At 38.8% G+C, this 15,865-nt stretch overlaps 2 protein-coding genes across 16 annotated transcripts in view; one reads left to right on the top strand and one right to left on the bottom strand.

Annotated features, from left to right (window-relative positions):
* LOC134814037 (rootletin-like) overlaps positions 1–15,865 on the bottom strand; it is a 140,242-nt gene that overhangs the window by 57,809 nt on the left and 66,568 nt on the right. Inside the window, exons 2-9 of one of the 9 annotated variants that reach the window (XM_063822015.1) lie at positions 10,210–10,240; positions 9,979–10,080; positions 9,741–9,848; positions 9,395–9,538; positions 8,951–9,079; positions 8,278–8,427; positions 7,480–7,653; positions 226–309 (exon numbers count right to left, since the gene is read on the bottom strand). In XM_063822015.1, the coding sequence (XP_063678085.1) occupies positions 226–309; positions 7,480–7,653; positions 8,278–8,427; positions 8,951–9,079; positions 9,395–9,538; positions 9,741–9,848; positions 9,979–10,080; positions 10,210–10,239 (921 nt within the window). In that variant the 5' untranslated portion in view covers position 10,240. Of the gene's footprint in view, positions 1–225; positions 310–4,950; positions 5,115–7,479; positions 7,654–8,277; positions 8,428–8,950; positions 9,080–9,394; positions 9,539–9,740; positions 9,849–9,978; positions 10,081–10,209; positions 10,249–15,865 lie in introns of those variants that run through there. The other 8 variants (XM_063822019.1, XM_063822017.1, XM_063822016.1 and 5 more) reach the window with 8 other exon arrangements.
* LOC134814040 (protein Hook homolog 3-like) overlaps positions 15,397–15,865 on the top strand; it is a 32,874-nt gene continuing 32,405 nt past the window's right edge. For all 7 annotated transcript variants that reach the window (XM_063822031.1, XM_063822030.1, XM_063822032.1 and 4 more), the window contains exons 1-2: positions 15,397–15,538; positions 15,642–15,840. In XM_063822031.1, the coding sequence (XP_063678101.1) occupies positions 15,416–15,538; positions 15,642–15,840 (322 nt within the window). In that variant the 5' untranslated portion in view covers positions 15,397–15,415. The remainder of the gene's footprint in view (positions 15,539–15,641; positions 15,841–15,865) is intronic.

The following is a 15,865-nucleotide window of genomic DNA, read 5'->3' as shown; positions in this document are numbered from 1 at the left end:
GTATATTAGAATCGCGGAGGCCTTCAATTCTCTGATTGAGAAAATTCGAGCGGGAGAAAAATTGGATTGAATTGCGAGTGGATTATACTGTTTTGGATTACTATTTCTGACAGAATAGGCAAGAATTAACTATATATTATAGTTAATAAATTATATAGTTAACATAAGTTATTATAACTGAATTACTTAAAATATTATTAATAAGTTGTATATATTTGTACCCACCTCTTCCTTAGCATCCTCAAGTTCGTTGTTCTTCCCCGCTATCGCATGTTCTAACTCTAATATCCTACGTTTCTGTTCTAATATCTGAAATTTCATTTGTCATTTTAAATATAAAGATGGAATGTTCGGATGAAAATAAACAGGTTCCCAAATAGTGGACAGTTACGAGTTTATTAATAAACCCTTTTATAATCAAGATTCAAGGTAATGGTAAGAAAGTGACGCAAGAGAGTTTTGACACTTGACAAGGACAGCAATTTGCCAACTATCAGTATCGATCAACGAATTCCTAGAATTCCTATCACATCTCAAAGCAAACTTTTGGTTACCACCCCACTATAAAGTCATCTCCCCACTATCAAGCCACGTTCATGAAACTAATACATTGCACAACGGTTAAAGTCATCAAATGGATCTGTCCGAATTCGAGGTTGTTTGAAGGGTGAGCTAATATTCAGGTAGGCCTCTGGAATTATAACAATGTTGGTATGACTGGACTGCGCCGTATGCATCGCACGACATAGTGTCATTCTATGCCATGACTTTGTAGCAGATCGCAGTTTCATTGCTTCCAATCGTCGAATATTTCCGTGCAAATTTGCCAAATAGAAGCAAGAAATGGAGCACGACCGTTCTTTGTATGCACTACCTAGAATCTAAATACCTAGCAGCTATTTTTTGTGAATATTATGTCACACGTGGTACACCCAAAGTTGCCGCCTTAAATTCCAGTTTGTAACTTTGTTAGAGTATAATTACTGTAAATATAAAATGCAACTTGAGGGTTTTCGAGTTGTAAGTGCGGTCAAACTGGACAATTAGGTTGTGGGCCTAACCCCTAATGCATCCATTAACGTAGCTATTGAGTTACAACTAATTGGTATAATATGACACCTGGTTGAATTTTGATACGAACAATTCTGATGATAGAACTTTAGAGACAGAATTCATATAGATTTAACAATCATTTGGTGCCTATGAATAAAACACACTCGGATTCATTGAGAAAATATGCTTCAGCAAATTGTAATGCATCAATCTTTCTACCTGCTGTTCCAAAAATCACTCAAACATAGATATCAAGATCTTGTCACTGTATGCGTTATATCGTTAACTATAATTCATTAATCCCGTGCGTTATTTATCCCAAAAGGGAATTTCATGCACTGAACCTAGCTTCTATCATGCAGCGAATCAGGTTGTCCACTCCTATTATATTGTGCCTGGGTTACTGAGATACTGGGCAGGAAGACGGTCACAAATAAAACTATTTCTAGATGGAACAGAAGCTGTAATCTCAAACAATCAGGTGCTCTCAAGGTGATCAGACTGTTGTGTGTTTAATTATTACGTATTTAACCTCTGATACTGAAGGGCGATTGTGAAGGGTAACTGTGGTGGTTTCAGTTTGCCGAGGTGGTTTCTGGGGAGCCGCTTGTTCGGTGGTTGAGAAAACTTCGTGTTTCTCTGGATCAATATTCAGGCTTAAGAAACTGCCAGCAGTGTAGGTGATAAGGGACGAGGTAGAAGTGTGAACTTCTTTTGATTTTGGTGGGTTGCACTGCTCCATAAGCGAAGTTTGAACTACTTTAGAGAAATTGTTTATGTTGTTAAGTGTGAGGGTTGAAAGTTGTTGATCGGATTTTTTACGTCGCGTAGTAAAAGATGATGATTTTTCATCCTCTCTAGAAAAAGTGAGGGATGTAGATCGTAATCTAGGACCCTTCGATGATGAAATTTGATTTCGGTCACTGTCCATGCTGCGATGTGAGGTTATTGGGGGTATGGTTCTTCGAGGAAGAGAAGATGATCTGTCTTGATCATCACAGCTGTTTATCGCTGAGGCGGAAGTTGGCAGTTTATCAGGATCCTTAGTAATACTTGAGGAACTGAGTTTCTTTGAAGATGAGTTTGAAACTTGAAGTTTATCGATCTCTTTACTAAGACTTGAAGAACTCCCGACTTTTTGTTTATTCAATAGAGATGATGTGACAGATTGAAGTTTTTCAAAATCCTTGCTAAGACTAGAAGAGCTGCTAACTTTTTGTTTGTTTGATAAAGAAGTCGAAGATGTTTTTAGCTTTTCCGAATCCTTACTCAGACTTAAAGAACTTCCAGTTTTCTGTTTTTTCAGAGATGAGATTGAAGTACGAAGTCTCTCAGAAACCTTACCTAAACTAGAAGAACTCGCTGACTTAACTACATTCTTGTTGAGACTTGCTGTAGAGGTTTGAACATCGTTGTCCAAGTTGCACAAAGAAATGACGGAAGTTTGCACTTCTTTAGATAAGTTATTAATGTTATACAGAGTATAAGTGGAAGTTGGGGTTTTCTTGGAGTTTTTACGGCGTATCAGATTAAAAGTAGAGTTTTGAATTTTTTCTGGGTCTCTTGTAAAAGTAAAAGATGTAGATCTTCCTCTAATACGGTCCGAGGATGAGGCAGGGTCTTCTGAAGCAGCCCTAGAGGGCCCAACTTTTAATTTCATATCTCTAGGGAGTGAGGAAGACTTGGACCTCTCTATTTTTGAACATGAAGCTAGAGGATCGCCGTTGTTATTTTGCGGAGTGACGGCCGTAGATTCGACTGACTTAGGTTTCTTCTTTCGGAACGAAAGTGATCTTATAAGCTTTCCAAAACCCATTGTAGAACAGATTATTAAGCACTGATTTCACTCTCTTAGGAAATTCCTCCTCTGTTGTAACGTATACCGGTGACGGGTTTCTTTTACCGTTTATATCAGTTATCAATTTTAAACAACGCTCAAGTTAACCAGCTAGAAAAGACTCAAGAACAACAAAAAGTTGCCAACTACAATTTAAAGTAACGAGGACTAGAGTTACGAACACACACACACACACACACACACAACTAGTGACAAGCACACTTCCCCACCAACCATCCCAGTATAGGATGACAAGTGCGATTTGTAAATCCTTCCCACGTGGCACGTAAAGATCGGTATGAAAGTTGCGTTCTTAGATCATTCAACTGTTGTAATACAAACCATACTGTCCAGTAGTAACAAAATACTTCAACACTTTTTGTTATAAATTATTTGAGTATACTCCTGTAATTTATAGGAGCTGTAAATAATATTATTCTAATGAGGAGAGTGATCTGATCGCTAGATGACACGGTGCTTATTGTACCAATCCTGGTAGTGTAGACTATGTGGTTACTGTGACATGCTATATCTTGTACACTATATTATAGATATCACTATACCACGTGCTCTGTCACGTGCTCTGTCACGTGCTCTGTCATATCAGTAGATTTATTGGACCACTCAAGTTTAATCAGGACTAGACACTAGTGGAACTCATGATGGATAATAACGATTTAGAATAGTATTCTAACTACATATTAGAAGTTGTCAGTACTCCTGTTTCTAGATTTATGGCTGGAAGCAGTATATGGTAGAATGACTGATGATGCTTATGACGTGGGTAAGGTCTACGAATTAGAAGGAAAGTTTATATCAACTCCAGGTTTAAGAAACGTATGAGCCAATCATGGTCGTAAGAGGATCTGAGAGGATCATTGTTCTTTCTTTTGTAAATTAGCAAATTGTCGCTGTCAGATCTAAGGATGATTTCCTGGTTAAAGTGTCGGAGTGAAAGTAAATGAGAAGTCAAAGTGAAGGAAGGAAGTGATGGAAGTTGGTGTGAGAGAGTAATTATACTGATTATGGAAATGATAAAAGTGGAAGTAAAAGTGAAATTAAGAGTGGAAATGATAATTTAAACTTGGTAGTGATTCTGAGTGGAGTTGGGTTAAAAACATATAAGAGATACGATGATTCAACTTGTAGAAGCTTTCAATAAACATGTGTTAATCGTCGTCAGCTGAATGTGATGTGGTGGAAAATGCTTATATGTGATTGAGTGGTGTCAGGGATGGAGGGTGGGGGAGCTGTGGGTGGGAAAGTGAAAATTACAGTACAATGTCAATAAAAATTTAGTCTTCTGTTGAGGTTGAGAAGGAAATGCCAGATGGTCTGGACTTTAAGGATTTGGCAATTTTAGGAAGAATGGGGTCCGAGAGGGAACTACATTTGGGTGCGCGGTCTGTTCTGTTCATAGCTGGTTGTCGTATTTGTATAGCTGCGTGTTGTGTGAGGTCAAGTTGGGAGCGTGAGGTGAGGGATTTGAGGACTTCGATGTTGTTCCAGGAGATGGTGTGGCCGGTGGTCAGGGCATGATGTGCAGGGGCTGATTTGATTCTGTCTGTGGATTCGTCGATGGCGTTGTTGAGTCTGTAACATCGTTCGTGTTCTTTCATGCGGTGGACCAAGGGTCTGTAGGTCTGTCCGGCGTATTTGGAGGGGCACTGTGAGCAGGAAATTTCGTAGATGGTGTTGGGAGTGAGGTGAGTAGGGGGTATGGTCTTCGTTTTGGTGAGGAGGTTGCGGAGGGAGGTAGCAGAGGAGTGGGTGACTTTGATGTCGTGTTGTCCGAGTATCTTGGAGATGGGTTTGGATAGGGAGGGATGGAAAGGAAGAGAAACACTAAGGGCATGTTCACGGGTCTGGTAGTGATTGTGGAAGTGACAGAGAAAGTGATACTTGTTATTGTTAAAGTAGAAACAAACAGGTTATGCATGGTGGTGAAAGAGAAACATGTGAAAATTACGAGAAGAATTGACAATTGAAATGAGAGAAGAATTGCACGAGAAAGTAGAAAGGGAAGACAAACAAAATCGGAAGAAATCCGATATACGTACCACGTCTTCTGCAGACATAGTCCCACAAAATCAAAACTATATCGAAACTATTCAACTACTATAGTACAAAACACTACGACACAACTACAATATAACAAACTTAGTCGAGAAAAAGCAGAAAGTAAGATCCCTCAATACGTGTGTGCAGCAAAATACTGTGCATTGTGCATTTAGTTGCATGCCGAGCACTTCCACCAATCCGGCTCCAGCAACAGAATTACGTGCACATCTCCGTCCAATCAGCTTGCCAGAAAACGGTCACGTGATTTAAGCAACACAGCTTTTTGTGTAGATCAGAGCAAAACTGATTGTCAAAAATACAAAACTTTATCAATACATGTTAGATTCAAATTCTATCTCAACTGCTTGCTTGCGATTGGACTCCGTGGATCACATGATGGGTGTTGCTATTCCGATTGGTCGCAGAAACATTTAGATAATATTCCTCATTACGATTCTCCATGGATAATATTCGTATCTATAAACAAAAACCTTGGGTAACGCAGGAGAAATTGTCCTAAAACTTGCAGGTTTTTAGCTCTTATCTGCAGGTGGCACTAACACGTCAAAACTTTGTTATCATTCGTGCACGTGAAAGGGCAGCAGCGCGCTAAAACTAAAAACATTTCAATTGTAGATTTGTTATACTTTTAAGCGGCATTCTATCACTATCTCGATTGTTTATTGTTGAATGGTCCAACAATGCTTGCGAAAACGTCAATAACCGTTCATTTAGTGGTTCACTTAACTATAAGAATCGACTAAATTTAGACTAAATATTGGAGACACTTTGTTTTTTCTCATGACGTTTACTAAAGTTGCTCGTGAGGACTAACACGGTAGGTGCTAAGTAGACCCTGGCAGTAGGAGGGAAGCTGGCAGCCGTTTAAATGTTTCCCATGTCGTCATTTTGCACGTTACGGCTGGGGTGGGTCATTGTGGAATGTGGGGGTGGGTCATAGGGCCAAAAATGAAAGCTTTTTTGGAATTTCCTGGGAGATCTAAGCCCTAAGCCCTAGAACCCACGGTTTCATTGTGTCATGACTACTAAGTACTAGTAAACCTGATGTTTAACCAGGACGACCTTTAATAAGGGGTAAGATTCTTGAAACGTTGACGAAAATCAAGAATCAAATCTGAGTATCTAACTATAGGTTGATTAAAGTTATCAAATCTTTAGAATAGAGTACGGAGCTGTTCAAAAAAGACTTTAAAACTATTAAAAAGATTCAGCACACAAATATTCACCACTTATTCACCTTAAGATACTTGACAGCGACTGTAGCAATGAGAGCTGTCTCTGTTGGAGTATCAGGACCTTCTTTCTGAACCCACTTTCCAGCAGGACGATCTGGTTTAGGACCGACCGTCATCTCTTGTCTATCACCATGACAACCATCGTCTCCACCAACCTCACAAATCACATCACTGTGGCCGGGAAACCGAGATATAAAGGTACGGCATACTGATACTTGCGAAACAAAATGCACTACGTAATGCATTAACAACAACACTGAACACTAATCTCGAGTCGTGTGTATCAAGGTATTTGAGGTATTTTAACTAAGGACCAAATGTGTTGGTATCAGGTAACCCTGACTAACATAAGGGAGTTAAAACTATGAATGGGATGGTTTAAAACTATTAGCAGTGGTGCCAGACGAAAATGCGACAAAATCATTTAATTTAAATTTGATTAGAAAAAGGCACTGCAAGGTCTGATCAATGAACGAGAATGATGTAAAAAGGGTCAGAAGTATTGAATATCAAGGGGAATCTGTTGGCACAGTTGCTATGCTGGTTTACTATAACTTGGAACGAATCCCACTATATCACCATGGTAACGGAAGCTAATTTTGGATCGAATTCACGAGGAATTTGAAATCCTAGCACCTGCAGCATGCACTTCATTCGATTGAGAAAAGATTTGGTATTGGATCAATACTATCGGCAATGATAGATCTGATAGATCAATTACTGATAAAATGTGATTTGGAACAGTGATTGAATTTTATGAGACGTCAAATGGTAAATTGTGGTAATGTCATGTATTATGACCATTTAGTCAGTTAGTGGTTCTAAACATATTCTTTTGCAGTCGATTTTGTGATTGTGATTTATTCAATTTATTCAATTTTAATGTGCATGGTTCAAGTGTCACATATTTAATAACCTAAAATGAATTAGCAAGTGTAAATGTTGTCCACCATTATTTTCGCTCACTGTGAACAAATCGATGAAATCTAGCTTAGCTGCATATTTGGAATTTACTGAGCTAGAAAACTTTACTGATCTAGATAACGACCTTCACCGATCCAAGGGTAATAAAATGGATCGGTATTAAAGCCAGTGAGGCGAAGGAACGTAGCCGGTGAAGGTTACACGGGGTTCATAAACGGAGTAATCTGAAATTTAACAAAACGGGAAAATGTTTCATCCTCGAATTTTCTTTCTTCAGGGCGGTCCTTTGTCTAAATAAAATGTCTAGAAATAAGTTTGAATAAAATCGTCATTATAAATCTCACTCACCTTATTCTGCAGTTTAGTTGACAGTGTAGTTTGTTTCTGCGTGTTCTCCTGCAATGCCCTCAACTTCTGTTCGTACCCGGCATGTTCGTCCTCTATCTTGTGTCGCAACTCTTGACACTGTTTGTGCAAATCCTCCTTTTCTGGGTCCCATTGCATGTCACGTGATATGTTACCCTGGTAACGTGGCGTGTTAATAGTCACGTGGTAATGCGTTACCATGGTAACGGGGCGTTTTATCAGTCACGTGGTAAACTGGTAATGTGTTACCATGGTAACGGGGCGTTTTATCAGTATGATATGTTATCCTGGTCGCTGTGGAGCATTGCATGCAACACGGCTCCACCATCTGATAAAACAATACCCAAGTCAGTTACTTGGGTAGAATATATATGGATATAACTTTGAAATTAATCTCACAAGGAGAGAGCTTTTAAAGCCAAGCCTATCAAATCAGTCACTTGAAGTTCAAAGCTAAATCCCTCGAGATATCCATCATATATCTTACATGCAATTTCACACCTCAAAGAAATGCACACATTTCATAAAATCCATAATGATCACGTGGAATGTATTGACTGCTAACCACACTGTAAATTAGATGGAAGCACAGGTCATGTTATGTGCACGATAAGATAATATAATACCACGTTAGACAATACGTCCAACCTGGCCTGGTAAAACAGGCTGGTACTTGGGAAAGTAGTAAATTAATTTATTAGTACCCTGATTTCTGGGTCACAAATATCTGGCTCACTTCAAAGTTCTAGCTGGGACATTAAGAGTTAGATGGTACAGTACCTGGTATTTGTTGTAGAAGCTTGGAGCGAAGCTGCTGGGAGTACGAGTACTATCCCGGGTAGGACTGAAAGTTGTGTCTCTAGCTGTGTGACGACTGTGGTCACTTTGTGGTATTTCCGATATTTCGTGCAGGTCTGCAGCCAGGCTTCTCTGTTGGGGGAGGTTAGGTGAGAAACACATGTCTTTTAATCATCGAGCCTCGAGGGTACAACTACAGTAAACTGAAAGGAAGCCTCACAACTCACAAGATGGTCTACATTTTAAAAACAATATACAAATTTTCAGGGTTACATAAACACAGAGAGAAATAATGTAGAATTATTTTGTACAATAATACGAAAGGCATGAAATTATCAAGCATGCTTTTACGATTTACGACATTGAATAAATATCAACATTCAAGACGAATGATATCTATGAATCTAAGATCTTCTGATTCCAAAAGCTTGAATTAAAACCCGATACGATTTTCCAGACCATAAATTAAAACAAATAGAACACAAAATTGAGCACAGACTGACATGTAACATAGTGTGACATGTAACATAGTGTGACATGTAACATAGTGTGACATGTAACATAGTGTGACATGTAACATAGTGTGACATGTAACATAGTGTGACATGTAACATAGTGTGACATGTAACATAGTGTGACATGTACGTAGTGTCACCTCTAGCTCAGCGCTAGCATTGCTAGGACTAGCATCACTACGGCTAGCACTGCTCGACACCAGTTCAGTCTCAGTATCATCTTCAGAGGGTAGCATCTCCTCCTCATCTGCCTCAGAACCAGGCAAAACCTGGACTCTGATGGTTACATGAACACACAGAGCAACAAACCATGAAACACGTAGAATTATTTTATACAATAATGCGAAAGGCATCTTGTAACTTACACGGAATGAGCAAGCATGCTTTTACGATTTACGCCTACGACACTGAATAACTATCAAGATTCAAGACGAATGATGTCTAAAGCTCGGATTAAAACCCAACGCGAATTTCCAGATCGTAAATTAAAACAAATAGAACAGTTTGCAAACTAAACATTAATTAAACACAAAATTGAGCACAGAGTGACATGTAACATAGTGTGACATGTAACATAGTGTCACCTCTAGCTCAGCGCTAGCATTGCTACGGCTAGCATTGCTCGACACCGGTTCAGTCGCAGTGTCATGTTCAGAGGGTAGCATCTCCTCCTCATCTGCCTCAGAATCAGGCAACACCTGGACTCTGATGGGCACATCCTCATCCTCCTACCGGATACCAGTTAAAACTACAACTACAGTTAACAGTTAACATCCTTCTCTCGTCAGTTAAATTCAATTACAATTCTTGGGCTCTAATAGCAAGACGAGGGAAATAATAATCTTCGGATTAAATATTTGATATAATGAAGCCTAATGAATACAATATCATACTGGTAGATATGATTGCATGATACAAATAAGCACGTACCCTAACATCAGTAATAGAGCCAGCGTCCTCATCAGTGTCTGAATACAGTGCACTGTTAACAATCCTCCTCATTTCTGGCTTAGTGCCATCATCTGTGTCCCCTGGTCTCTGGAGAAGACAACAGTGAAATTATGAATCTATACTACATCGATATAGCTCTTCAGCTCTGAAAGATTCTCAATTTTTATGACACCTTATTGATAGTTCAAGGTAAGTATAGTAATCCTTTTATTCAAACCTTTTTGGGCGAGTGACACTTATGACATATCTTGAATGATCTAAAGCAGTGTGGTGAGTGAGTGGTCTTGTTATTGGGAGATAACATGGGATGAGTTTTTTTCTGAAGGTGAATTATTACATCGTTAGTATCAAAGTTGTAATTCTAAATTTGCATGTGGTCAATTGATGGAATTATGATCTTATTATTGTTAACTTTAATTTCATAACAGATCTTAGAAGTTATAACTACCTTCATTGGACGGGGCTGTGGAGAAGCCATACTCCTAGGCTGAGTAATGACAGTTTCAGTTAATGAAATATGAGATACCCATAAAAACGATGATGTAATGTAAAAATATCGATTTACTTGAAGTTTATGAGATTTAAAAAATTAAAACCACTCTGTGTCTGAGTGCTTCCAAGTTGGTAGAATACTGCAAGAGAAAAAACAAAACTCAATCTTTCAGGATGGATTTAAGGTCTACCCAACCTTACCATTAACCAAGATAGTGGGGAAAAAAGGGGCTTTTTTCCCCTTTGTTCAAAAAACCGACCTTCTTTTTTACAAAAACTATTTGTTGAGACGCCAAAAGATTTTGGCATGGAGCCGGGGGCGTCATGTGGTAACACCACTGACCAAGAACAGGTTGAACATCAAGTCTAAAGGGATAACAGAAATTTGTAGAACTTGTGGTGTCTTATTTTAAAAGACCATACGTTCTACTAAATTTTACATTAGAGAATTGAAAAAATACTGCTCTGGAGAAAGGTCACGATAAATATGGTCCTGTGATTTTCAAGCTTTCGAGCCTTCTTAAATAACTCCTTTTGCATTGGTTCATAAAATTGTTCAGCTTACTGGTCTCTATGAAATGGCTGCTTTACAGGACAGCTACCATGGGGCGGTGATGTAGCTGTATCTTTGACAATTTGTAATAGGAATATTGAGGGATTGCATCCGCCACGTGAGCTTAAAGGATTTAATCAAGTCTATGCAACCCCACGATTTTAAAGGAAAAATGAGTCAAATGTTTACTTTGCAATATAAGTTATTAGTTACATTGGAGTGTATTTAAAAAACATATATATATATTGAATTATAATTTATGTTATTATGTGTTTGCTAACATCATACGTTACAGAAAACTCATATCAAGTAATAATTTGTATCTAAACAAACTATAAATATAAGCCCGTTATTAGTGCAATTTAAACGACTAGTCAGATCCCCAAAGCTGCGAACACTTACTATACAAATTTAATGAGTTCGCTTGAATTGTGCGGCGGCCGACGCGACGGCCTATTTTTGTCCTTTAATTGCAAACTCAGAGCCGTACAATTGTGAAATTGCAAGCTAATTGAACCAAAAAAACAATTTAAACTTGACTGACACGCCTATGATGTCAATCCTTCACAGCTTGTATAGGACGCAGCGACCTATTGGTGAATCATGATCATCACGTTTTGTGCATTGTGGTTGCAATAGACATAAATATTATATGATGCGTGGCACAGCACAATAATTAATAATTTGCATTGCCAATTGCGCTACCGGCTACAAAAACCATAAAACCAAATTTGTACAGAAAAGTTAAAACAGCACTGCATTATTTTGTAAAATGCACCAATTAATTGTGTGTTTAATATGCAAAGAATTGTCCAAAGCAAATACTTATCATTGATACACGTTGTAACCCCTTTTCGCGCGCGCGACGCGCGGCGGCATCCACAATCCGGCCACAAAAATAAAAATTAAATATTGCCGGCCTTAGCGTGCACAAAATAAGCTTACAGCGTACGTACACCGTGTATTAAATGTATAAAATTGTTCATGTGATAATTTACAAACTTATAGCAAATAAAAATTAAATGTGCATATTGTTAAATATATTGTTGAGCATAAAATATTTATGTATCACGTCGTGACCCCCCCGGTCGTTTCATTTTATCGTCCTGATCCTGACGATATACAGGGGGAGCCGCGCACTCGTGCGCGGCAAGTCATGCAACGTATGACAAATATTTGTAGCGCGATGCGTTTATGTGCCGCGCCGCGCACTTAATGAGGCTTCTCACGCTAGATCGGCAAAATGCGCTATTGTGCCGCGCCTCGAGCTGCGATGAATTGACATCGTCAATTAAGATAAAGATATTTCACATGCACACAGCACAGGTAACAGTAATACTGACGTCAATACATATAAGTACATACATAAATATGTAAACTAATAAATCCTTGTATCACGTTGTGACCCCACTGTTGTTTTACTATAGAGTTTCTACGATACAGGGGGAGCCACGCACTCGTGCGCGGCGGGTCAAACAACGCGAACGTATGACAAATAAATCCAATAGAAACTTTTAAACATAATGATATCTTGTCTAAACCCAGTACAGCTGCTAAATAACATAAAAACTTTGTTGTAACTTGTATGAAAAGCATTAATTTTTTTCCTGTATAATATAAAATTATTCAAACAATATACACATAATATAGCAATGACCCTATATAAAAAGAAAAAACTAAACCCTTCAACAACTCAAAGTTTTGAAAATCACCCTTGGCCTTGCGGCTCCAAGTTCAAATCTAGACTGTCTATATTGACAAAGTTCTTTCTTGCCCCTCTGTCTCCCCGGAGAGAAATCACCGTTGTTCTCAAGATTTCAAACCGAAGGCGCTTCCTAATATATCCCACAGCATCTGCATACCTTTGACCTGTGTGGTACTCCATCTTACTAGCCAGCTTCTTCACTAGTCTTTCAGCTTCACCACCCATTCCACCAGACGTCGAGAAAACTAACGGTGTGAAGCTTCCTTTCTCCACTTCGAGAACTCTTGCGTTGTAACATCGTTTTTTCTCATTTTCATGAAACTGGTACATTGCAGGGATCGATTTGCTTGCATTGGAGGGGGCTGGGGCATGGAATACCCTTACATCAAAATATGCCCTCTCTGAAGCATTCCAAATCGATCTTGCAGAAATGTCCAGCCTAGCTTGGTCTCCTAGGACTGTTCCCCTTGGCAACTCTAGACCATCAACTGGAAGAAGAACTGGCTCAGTCTGCACATCCTTGCATTTCACAGTTCTCATTAGTTCTGCAAAGGTGTCTCTCAACGAGTTGTGCCGCAGTGACACATATCCACCAAGTTTGCAGATGAGCGCATGGTTTGCTGAATATTTCTGGCCACACGAACATGTTTTAGGGCAATCCTTTAGGTTCAGGTTATATCTGAGCGCTATTGCGTCTGAGAACTGTTGTTTATTCATCAGATATCCATAATCTTTTAAAGGTAGTGCTGTTAACCAAGCACTTGCCCCTTTCTCAGCAGCTAGCTGGAACATCAACTTTGCCAGTGGTGTTGACTCAAGCTCCTGGCGTATTTCTGCTTGTTTTTGTTGATAGAAGAGATTTCGTTCCATCGTTATTTCGGTCTTCACTTCTTTGCTGTGTTTCCAGTCCTCTGTGTAGTTGTCTACCTGCTTGAGAATGGCTTCTTTTAGAAAAGCATTAATACATTTAACCTTTTATTTGTAATGCAATGCATTCCTACGCCGCGCATCTTGCCTTGCTCTATCCAGAGCTCTTGAGCTTGCAGTGGCGCAAGCCCGCCTCCCGTGAAAACAAGCGCGCCCGCAGTGGCGCGAAAGCACATGGTTAGGTGAACATCTTTCATGCACTTGAAGAATATAATTAAAGCATTAAATCGAGCGCCTCTTAAACAATGATTAATCTAAATCCACTACAACTTATGGGACATGTTTTATCATGTTTCTGATCAGAAGATTGTTTATCATAAATCATGATCGAATTTCTTTTTAATATTTTAGAACCTGTTATTCTAAAACGTGGAAGAACACTTAACTGTAATGTCATGTTATTTAAGAAAATAATAAACAAAACCCGAGTTGCACCAAGGCCAGGTCTGTTGGACAATATTTGTTGTTTCACTGAATCGTTAGCAGCATTGAGCAGCAGTGAGTAGCAGTTAGCAGCAGTGAGCAGCATTGAGCAGCAGTGAGCAGCAATAGCGGCAGTTTCTTTGCACTATAGTCCTCCTGTGAAAAATTCAATCCAGGAAACAAATTCTTAGCTGTTTCAACTGCAATAGTTGGTGCACCTTTCAAAAGCAAGAGCCACTTTGGTCTACTTGCTGTGATGTGAGGTGTTCCAGCTACATGGGTTGGGCCCGTCGCAATTAAACTTAAACAGATTCATCCTTTAATGACTAATATTGATCGTACCAGATATATTATTATTAGGGCTGTGATATTCACCTGTATGATCGATGGATTGGGCCTCATGACCTACAGAGAGAGACTGGATAACTTGAAGCTCACAACCTTGCTTGAACGTAGGGTCCGTGGGGATCTCATTGAGATGTTCAAGATCCAGGAAGGCTTTGTGGATTATGGGTCCGATTTATTTGGTCGTGCTGGTAGAACTGTCTCTGCTAGGTCAAAGCCACACAGATTTACCACAAACGAGACTGACTTCTATGCCCAAAGGGTCTTGCGCTACTGGAACAGTCTACCACCACTTGTGAAAGCTAGTGAGTCGGTTACTGGATTCAAAAGGGGATTAGATGCCTTTCGGCTTCATGGATATCAGGCAAATAAGCTTGGCCACCACTGGGAACTGTCATATGACATCTTTGATAGGACAGATGTGTCTGTGCCTAATAGGAATAGTTATACATAAGTTATATGACAGAGAATCCAATGGTAGCTAAGAGGAAGAAGGTTAATACCAAAGGTATTTAGTTGAATTTTATTTTAGTTTATAATTATATGGTTTCAAACGTAATTTGTTCATTTTCTGTGAATTTATTTTTTGAGATGCCCAGAGAGGCATTATTTATAATGTTATGTTATGTTATGATATTGTAATGTGATATTGTATCCAGTTGTCCACTGGGTATTAATTTGTCAATGAAAACCCAGTGGACAACTAGATGCTATTTGTCGATTTTTCCCACCAATTGTGCTGTGTTATGATAGGAAGAAATCCATCTAGAAAGGCTAGATGGCAATAGTGAAACAAATATTTAGTAATTAACAAAGATTTTATTTTATATCCACAATTAGTACATACCGAAAAACTTTTTCGATGAATATTTAGATTGACTGTCTTTCACAACTGTTCACACACAATGTTCATGACACTTTACTTTCTAGGCTTACTGATGGCCTAATATAAGGAAATCCAAATATTTTGCCCAAAATCGACTTATTGTGTTAAAAACATAATCTTGTGTACTTAATATGTGAAGAGTTCTTAAAATGGACTAGATTTAATTTTAGTGTTAATATAGGAGTGTGCCCATCCGTGTAAGCATGATTGTGTTTTTCATCTTAGATCAAAATTAATTAAACCAATCATTAAACCATTATTATTAGTATTTAAACAACTAATTGATCAAATTCATACCAGGTAACATTAGCCATACATGCTCCATGCCAAACGATATATGTGACAGCCTGCTTGAATGGCTGAGTACTTTTGATGCTGTTAACAATGTATCCTACAAACCAAAAGAATTGACTGATGGCTTGGTCCTTTCCTCCGTTCTCAAAGAGGTCAGTCAAAATTTCTTGTCATATTTTATTCATCAAAACCATACAATTTTCTCTTGTGCCCAAAAACCTTAAACATTTTGACATCATATCGTCTTATTTTCAGATAGCTCCTGGTTGGTTTGATCTGAGTAATTCCCTGAAAGAGAACATCAATGATAACTGGCGGCTCAAAGTGAGCAATCTCAGAAAAATAAAGAATGCTATCCTTGACTATTATCAGGAGGTTCTTGAGCTTGACCTGGTCCAATTCCCCATGCCAGATTGTGGGGAGATCGGGGAGCATGCCGAAGAAGAACATTTAGGTAACTAGTCTGATAGATTGTTATC

The sequence above is a fragment of the Bolinopsis microptera genome, chromosome 4 (genome assembly GCF_026151205.1).
Source record: "Bolinopsis microptera isolate Bmic1 chromosome 4, MBARI_Bmic_1.0, whole genome shotgun sequence".
Lineage (NCBI taxonomy): Eukaryota > Metazoa > Ctenophora > Tentaculata > Lobata > Bolinopsidae > Bolinopsis > Bolinopsis microptera.
Note: the sequence above shows the minus strand (reverse complement) of the source record. Positions and strands in the feature narration are given on the sequence as shown.